Genomic DNA, 8264 nt, shown 5'->3' with positions numbered 1-8264 from the left:
ATATCTTCAAGTGAATTTTAGATTAATAGTAATGTCTACATAGAAACATAGAAATCTGACGGCAGAAAAAGACCTCATGGTCCACCTAATCTGCCCTTATACTATTTTCTGTATTTTATCTTAGGATGGATATATGTTTATCCCAGGCATGTTTAAATTCAGTTACTGTGGATTTATCTACCACGTCTGCTGGAAGTTTGTTCCAAGGATCTTTCAGTAAAATAATATTTTCTCATGTTGCTTTTGATCTTTCCCCCAACTAACTTCAGATTGTGTCCCCTTGTTCTTGTGTTCACTTTCCTATTAAAAACACTTCCCTCCTGGACCTTATTTAACCCTTTAACATATTTAAATGTTTCGATCATGTCCCCCCTTTCCCTTCTGTCCTCCAGACTATACAGATTGAGTTCATTAAGTCTTTCCTGATATGTTTTATGCTTAAGACCTCCCACCATTCTTGTAGCCCGTCTTTGGACCCGTTCAATTTTGTCAATATCTTTTTGTAGGTGAGGTCTCCAGAACTGAACACAGTATTCCAAATGTGGTCTCACCAGCACTCTATACAGCGGGATCACAATCTCCCTCTTCCCGCTTGTTATACCTCTAGCTATGCAGCCAAGCATCCTACTTGCTTTCCCTACCACCTGACTGCACCTCCCTGCAGGTTCTTGGCAAGGTTTTTTTGCTAATGGTTTACCACTATCTTTTTCGTAGGCCTGAGACCAGGGGTGAAATGCTACCAGTTAAAGCCAGGTTTGGGTGTACCGGTAGCTGCCACTGATTTGGAGAACCAGTTGTAGTGGCAGCATGAGGCTCCGCCCACCCACCCATATGTCATCATTTTTAACTCTCTGAAGCCTTCTGCGCATGCGCATAGGGCAAAACAAGCACGCACGATGGTAGCGCGCTCACAAAACATGCACTTCCGAACCGGTAGGGAAACTAAGTAGATTTTCACTGCAGTCGGATGCCTTAACTATTATCCCTAACTGGCTTCCTACTGGTATTACTAGATTATGGTTAACAGTTCATTTTCTCGTTCTCGTGATAACTACTAGCATTTTTTATCTAAGCTTTTGCAACTCACTGCAAGGTTTGGGTGGCGGCAGGATAACTGCAAACATGCCAACCCACATATTCAAGGATATAATTTAGAAAGTTTACATGCTACAAAGCATATCATTTTAGACACTTCCTTTACATCGCCCTGCAAGAGCAATCAATCAGCATTAACAGAGAATATTATTTGCACTCTGTTTTTGCACAAAGTGATTTAGGATTCAAGAGATATATAAATTTCAGGGCTAGATTTCTCACCTATGGTCAGTCAGGCTGCAAAATTCCAATCCAAATCTCCAAGTATTGGGAGGGTACCAAGAGAGAATAGATTTATTATGCCATATAAAGTAGCAGAACTGATTCATTTATTGATTCATCTAGTAATCAATATACTGTATATTAACCTACTAACCAACTAACTACCTATACCTAACTAACTAATACTAACCTACCCAGGCTTCATGCTCTAGGGCAGTGTTTCCCAACCTTTTTTGAGCCGCGGCACATTATTCATGTTTTCAAAATCCTGGGGAACATTGAAGGGGGGGGGGGGCAGGCTAAAGAAAAGTTTGGACAAAGAAACCCTCTCTCTTCCTCCCTTTCGCTCTATTTCTCCCTCTTTCTCTCTTTTCCTTCCTTCCCTTCTTTCTCTCTCTCCATCCCTCTTTCTTTCTTCCTCTCTTTTTTGCTCTCTTTCTCTCCCTCCTTCCCTTCCTCTATGTCTTTCTCTCTCCCTTGCTCCCTCTCTCTCTCTCTCTGTCTCTCTTGCTATCTCTTTCTTGCTTTTTTCTCTTTCTTGCTCTCTCTCTCTCTTTCACTGTCTCTTGCTATATGTCTTTTTCTTTCTCTTTGCCTCTCTTGCTATCTCTCTCTCTTTCTCTCTCTGCCTCTCTTGCTATGTCTCTCTTTCTCTCTTGCTATGTCTCTCTTTCTTTCTTTCTTTCTCTCTCTCTCTGCCTCTCTTGCTATGTCTCTCTCGCTCTGTCTCTCTTTCTCTGCCTCTTTTATATGTCTCTCTTTCTCTCTCTCTCTCTCTCTCAGCTGACTGCAAGCGGGAGCCCTGACGGCGGCAGCTGGACATGCTGCTGGACGCCGTATATGCCAGGCCAGCAGCCGCCACCACCACCCCACGCCATCTCCCTGCGACTGCTTGCGCCGCTGCAGCCACCACCCCCCCCCGCGACTGCCTGCGGCCGCTGCAACTACCACCATAGTTCCCTCTAAGCTGAGCAGTGAGCAATGGCTCACTTAAAAATCATCATCAACTCAGAGTTTTTCAAACCTGCCCAGAAGCCGAGAGGGAAAGAGTGAGAGGGAAAGAGTGCCGCCCAGTCCCGAAGGGACTGCCGCTCAGACACTATACTTTTCCGCCCACCCCCCAAATAAATTAGAGGGAACACTGCCTACCACCCCCCTCCCACCGCCAGTGCCCTCCCGCCGGGCCCCAAAGGACACTTGCCGCCGACGCCAGAGAAGCTCCAGCTGGGCGGGGCGCTGCCGGTGCCTCCGACCTCCCGGCTCCTGCCCGATGCCGCGGTTTCTGGCACTCTCCTGCTGGGCCCCAAAGAAGGAAGGTGGGAAAAAGGCGCGAAGAATGAAGCTCTCCTTCTTCCTGCCTTCCTTCTTTTGGGACCAGCAGGAGAGCGCCAGAAACCGTGGCATCGGGCAGGAGCCGGGAGATCGGAGGCACCGGCAGCGCCCCGCCCAGCTGGAGCTTCCCTAGCTTCGCAGCACACCTGGCCGTGTCTCGCGGCACACTAGTGTGGGGAACACCGGTTGGGAAACGCTGCTCTAGGGCAGTGTTTCCCAACCTTGGCAACTTGAAGATATTTGGATATTTGGACTTCAACTCCCAGAATTCCCCAGCCAGCAAATGCTGGCTGGGGAATTCTGGGAGTTGAAGTTCAAATATCTTCAAGTTGCCAAGGTTGGGAAACACTGCTCTAGAGGAACACAGGGCACGATACCATGGTCTTTCGAGACTGAAGGATGCCAATGCATGGCAATAAATAAATGTGGTGTTTGTTTGTTTGTTCGATTTTTATGACACCCTTCTTCTTAGACTCAGGATGGCTTACAACATGTTAGCAATAGCACTTTTAAACAGAGCCAGCATATCGCCCCCACAACCCAGGTCCTAATTTTACCCACCTCGGAAGGATGAAAGGCTGAGTCAACCTTGAGCTGGTGGTGAGATTTGAACTGCTGACCTGCAGATCTAGCAGTCAGTTTTAATGGCCTGTAGTACAAGACTCAACCTGCTGCACCACCCCAGCTCTGTTGTGTTTGGATTTTGAGAGCAAGGTTGTGAGTTATGTTTACACCAATGGAGGTGTGATGGTCAAACTTTTAGGAACCTAAACCAAAAGTGCATTGACACATGGCTTTTTTTTTTTTTTTTGGCAATAGAGAACCAGTTGGGACTAGGCTGACTCTGTGGGACCTGACCTGGGATACGTGACACAGAAGATGGTCCCGTAGGTAATCTGGTCCCATGTAGGTCTTTAAAATAATTATATTATATTATTGTTTTTTTTAATTGCATTGTTAATTTTATTTATTTATTTGTTTTGTCAAGTACCTATTGGTGGTATGCAAAGATATAATAATATTCATATGCATAATACTAGTAAAAAAGAAACATTAGGACAGGGGACAGAAGGCATGCTGGTGCATTTATGCACGCCCCTTACTGACCTCTTAGGTATCAGGAGAGGTCAACAGTGGATAGTCTAAGGATAAAGTTCTGGGGGTTAGGTGATGATACTACTGAGTCTGGTAGTGAGTTCCATGTATCAACTACTCAGTTACTAAAGTTGTATTTCCTGCAGTTCAGTTTGGAGTGGTTTACATTAAGTTTGTATCTGTTACGTGCTTGTGTATTATTGTGGCTGAAGCTGATTTTATTGTTACATTTGTATTGCTTTTTACTGCTGTTGCATTCATGATCGCGAGCTGCATATAAATACAATAAGTAAATAAATAAATGCAATAAATAAATAAAAACAATTTACCCAGCTCGGCCTCACCACAAACTCCACCCGGCAGCAGAGACAACATCTGGTAAGGTAGGCTTGTCCACCTGCAAACTCTGCAGCCCCTCCTGCACATACATACCCTTAGCCCCCCCCCCAGCAAACTCCCACCCTCCCAAAAAGGTGGGCTTCCTGGAACCCCTCCCCTTGGCTTCTTGCACCCTTAGAGCCATGCAACGGGCCCTTTTCCCCTCCTCTTCCCCATTGGGAGCCCCCTCTGCGCCTCCCTTAGCCCCCCTGCAATCCTCCTGCCCCCCCAAAAAGGTGGTTTTCCTGTAAGCACCCCCCCCTTTGGCTTCCTGCACCCCCAGAGCCATGCAACACCCCCTTTTCCACCCCCTTTTCCTCTCCACCTCTTCCTCTTCCCCTTTTGGAGCCCCCTCAGCGCCCCTCCTCCCCTGCGCCCCCCTCAGCGCCCCCTCCCCCCGCCAAAGGATGCTGCGGGGCTCACTTGGCATAGTAAACCCAGCCGTCCTTGGTGGTGCGCTCTTCCCAGCCGGGTGGCAGCTCCTCATCGCTGTCCGTGTCGTCCAGCCCGGCGAACTTCAACGCCGCCATGCCCACCCGGCGTTGCTGCGCCTTTCCTTGAAAAGCCACCTGCACTCCCGCCTCAGCTCACGGGACAGGCGCAGCCCCTTCCCACCGGCCGGAAAAGCCGCCCTTTCCGCCCGGCCCCGCCAATCCCAGGGCGGGCAGGCCGCCGGGCGCGCTGGGAAATGGAGTCTCCGGCTTGCCGAACGCACGTGGGGAACCAAGCCAGCTGATTGGGGGAAAGCGTCTCTGCTGGCTCTCGTGCGCAGGTGAGGGGGATGATTGCACAGATGGCAGGGCGGGAGGGTCTACGGAGCCCCCCCCACACACAGAGAGAGAAAATTCCCTTCTTTGGTAAAGTTTGCACAAGGCATTCAGCCCCTCCCCCCCCCTTTTAATGCTAGATTTCTTACACCTTTGTATTTATTTCTGTTGTAAGCCGCCCTGTGTCAGTAGAGAAGGGCGGCATAGAAATCTAATTAATATAATATAATATAATATAATATCTGGGGGTGGGCAGGCTGCGGTGGCTGAGTTCTTGCAAACAATTGTCAACATTTCTTACAATGGGCTGCCAACAGCCGAAGTGGGGTGAGGTTTTGGGGTCACGCGTTTATCAGCCCTTCCAGAGAGTTGCAGGCAAGAAGCACCCGCCCGCCCACCTTATTTCCAAGATGGCAGTTTTGAAGTGTTTTCCAGTTTGAGAGCATTTTCCTCACCCCTTATTTTTATTGTCCCCCAAATGTATTGTTGCAAATGAACTGTACCTATGTTGCTTTTGTTTGATGTTTATACATAGAAACATAGAAGATTGACCTGCAGAAAAAGACCTCATAGCCCATCTAGTCTGCCCTTTACACTATTTCCTGTATTTTATCTTAGGATGGATATATGTTTATCCCAGGCATGTTTAAATTCATTGTTACTTGCTATAGCACCAATACCTGCTATCTTATACATGTTTTGAGAAAGAAAGAAAGAAGGAAAGGAAGAAAGGAAAGAGAGAAAGAAAGAAAAGAAAAGAATAAAAGCTATTCTAAATGTAGTGTAATGGTTAATTCTTTGAAAGAACTAGATGCTGGTCACTCTCTTTATTTATCTGAAATGGTATATGATTTGTCGGACATGGTATAGGGTTTCCTGTCTGAGCAGGGAGCTGGACTAGAAGACCTCCAAGGTCCCTTCCAACTCCTCTACTCTAGTATACTTTAATCCCAATCCAACTCACAGACTGCTGTTAAGGATTTATTTATTTATTTATTTATTTATTTTGTCCAATACATAATACACATTGAAGAGAAAGATATGTAATAATATAAGTAAAGAAAAGAATAGACGATAAGATATAAAAGTATAGGTGAACATATTTGAAAGGAAGAAAAGATAAATGAGATAAGGAGAGACAATTGGACAGGTTAAGATGAGAAGAAACAGGTGTGTGAGTAGGTTTGAACAACAAGAGGAAAGACAAGCTGTAAATGATAAATACAGTAATGTATTTATTTCCCTCCACCTGAAGTCCCTGTGATTTCACTGATAACATTTTGTTTTAGGCTGACACATAGCAGCTGGGCTGAAAATACAGCAGAAAAAAATGTAATAACATAGAATGCCACCAGATGGTGCAGCATACAAAGAAATGTAATGGAACAGCCTACATTCCCAAGGTAGGGATTTATTTCCAAAGTAGAATGATTCAATGTAAGCACAGATGTAAAACCAGTGGTGAAATGCTAACAGTCCTGCCCGGTTCATCCACCTGCCCAGACATCACCATTTTCTGTTTTTAACCCTCTGTCCATGCTCAAAGGTATCTGTGCATGCGCAGAGGGTGAAAAAGTACACGCTTTAGAACCAGTAGAGAAGGTAAGCAGTTTCACTGTTGCGTAAAAACCATTTTTACACAGCTGGGGTGGTGTAGAGGTTAGAGTGGAGCATTGCAGGCTACTTCAGCTAACTGCTAGCTAGAGTTCAGCAGTTCAAATCTCACCACCGGCTCAAGGTTGACTTCTTCCAAAGTGAGTAAAATGAGAAGCCAGATTGTTGGGGGCAGTATGGTGAGTTTATAAACCGCTTGGAGAAGGCTGTAAAAGCATTATGAAGCGGTATATAAATCTAAATGCTAATGCTGTTTTGTTTGTCTGTATTGAAAGTGTATTCAAAGTGGTTACATGTTGTTCTTGACTTTTACAAGCACAGTTGTATATTTTATTGTATATTGTATTTTTTATATATTGTTGTAAGCCGTCCTGAGTCCTTTGGGGTTGGGCGGCATAGAAGTCGAATAAAATAAATAAATAATAAATAAATTGGGAACTTCTGTTGCTGAGCAATGTGGTTGTTTAAGTGAGTTGTGCTCAATTTTACAAACTTTTTTTAAACATCTTTTTCATTTCAGCATAGCTTTCACCTTCCATTTTCTAAGGTATTTCTGAAGATAAAAATAAGAAAATAGTAACTCCATCCTTATCTATCTATCTATCTATCTATCTATCTATCTATCTATCTATCTATCTATCTTATCTATCCATCCATCCACCTACCTACCTATATTATAGGTGTACTATAGATCTATCTATCTATCCATCCACCCACCCACCCACCCACCCACCTACCTACCTACCTACCTACCTATAGTATAGGTTTACTATTTATCTATCTATCTATCTACTTACCTACCTACCTATAGTATAGATCTACTATAGATCTATCTATCTACCTACTTACCTACCTACCTATAGTATAGGTCTACTATAGATCTGTCTGTCTGTCTGTCTACCTGCCTATAGTATAGGTCTACTATCTATCTATCTATCTATCTATCTATCTATCTATCTATCTATCTATCTATCTATTTTCATTTAATCAAAAGGATTTTAACAATTAAAAACAGAGGAAACCAGGAGCTAGGCAGGTACTAGGGAAGCATCTAGAGATATTTTTTTATATCAAAAGTGATTTACTCCTACAAAATGGAATCAAAGCAGCCCCTAAAGCTAGCATGGACTGATTTGCTTAGGACATGCAATTTTGTTAAGATAAAATGATAACTCTTCCCCAGTTTCCCCCAAATCACAAATATGAAATATTAAGTAAAAAGAGACCAGGGTTTAAATTCACCCTTGATAAAAGAGTGTAGGTATTACTTAACATAATACAGAGCTGCGGTTTGGGGAATAAAATCCAGGAAGGCGCATACCCAAAGCCCTGTAATTTTTCTAAAATGGATTTGAATGTATGTGTCTGGGTCTGTTCTGTCTAAAATCTTAATCGTAATTAATCTTGTTGATTCTGCTTCGGTTTTTCTTCTTCTTCTTCTTCTTCCTAAAATCCAAAGAAAAGGCTCTCTGCTTTCTTGATGTGCAGAAAAAGGCAAGAACGGCCATCAATCTCTGCAGCGGCTATCGTCCTATCTGATCATTCAAACATGGTAGCAGATAATCCATTCTGCTTAAAATCTTCAACCACTTGTTTGGAATGCTGGATTTTAGCTGCCAGGGCCTCAAAGATATCCTGCTGATCCACAGCGGTGGCCACCTTATAAATCAATTCTTCCATTGACTCCAAACCTTTCAGGCCCAGATTAACGCCACAGCCTGCCACAGAGTGAGTTTAAAAAAGAAAGGAAAAAGAGAGAGG

At 44.2% G+C, this 8264-nt stretch overlaps 1 protein-coding gene across 13 annotated transcripts in view; it reads right to left on the bottom strand.

Moving 5' to 3' along the window:
* Positions 1–4738, bottom strand: part of WWOX (WW domain containing oxidoreductase) — a 760885-nt gene extending 756147 nt beyond the window's left edge. For 12 of the 13 annotated variants that reach the window (XM_070760429.1, XM_070760430.1, XM_070760433.1 and 9 more), the window contains exon 1: positions 4546–4732. In XM_070760429.1, the coding sequence (XP_070616530.1) occupies positions 4546–4652 (107 nt within the window). In that variant the 5' untranslated portion in view covers positions 4653–4732. Of the gene's footprint in view, positions 1–4545 lie in introns of all 13 variants that reach the window. The other variant, XM_070760427.1, reaches the window with a different exon arrangement.
* Positions 4739–8264: the final 3526 nt, after the last annotated feature.

Source organism: Erythrolamprus reginae, chromosome 9, assembly GCF_031021105.1.
Source record: "Erythrolamprus reginae isolate rEryReg1 chromosome 9, rEryReg1.hap1, whole genome shotgun sequence".
Lineage (NCBI taxonomy): Eukaryota > Metazoa > Chordata > Lepidosauria > Squamata > Dipsadidae > Erythrolamprus > Erythrolamprus reginae.
This window is presented reverse-complemented; position numbering and strand designations above follow the sequence as displayed.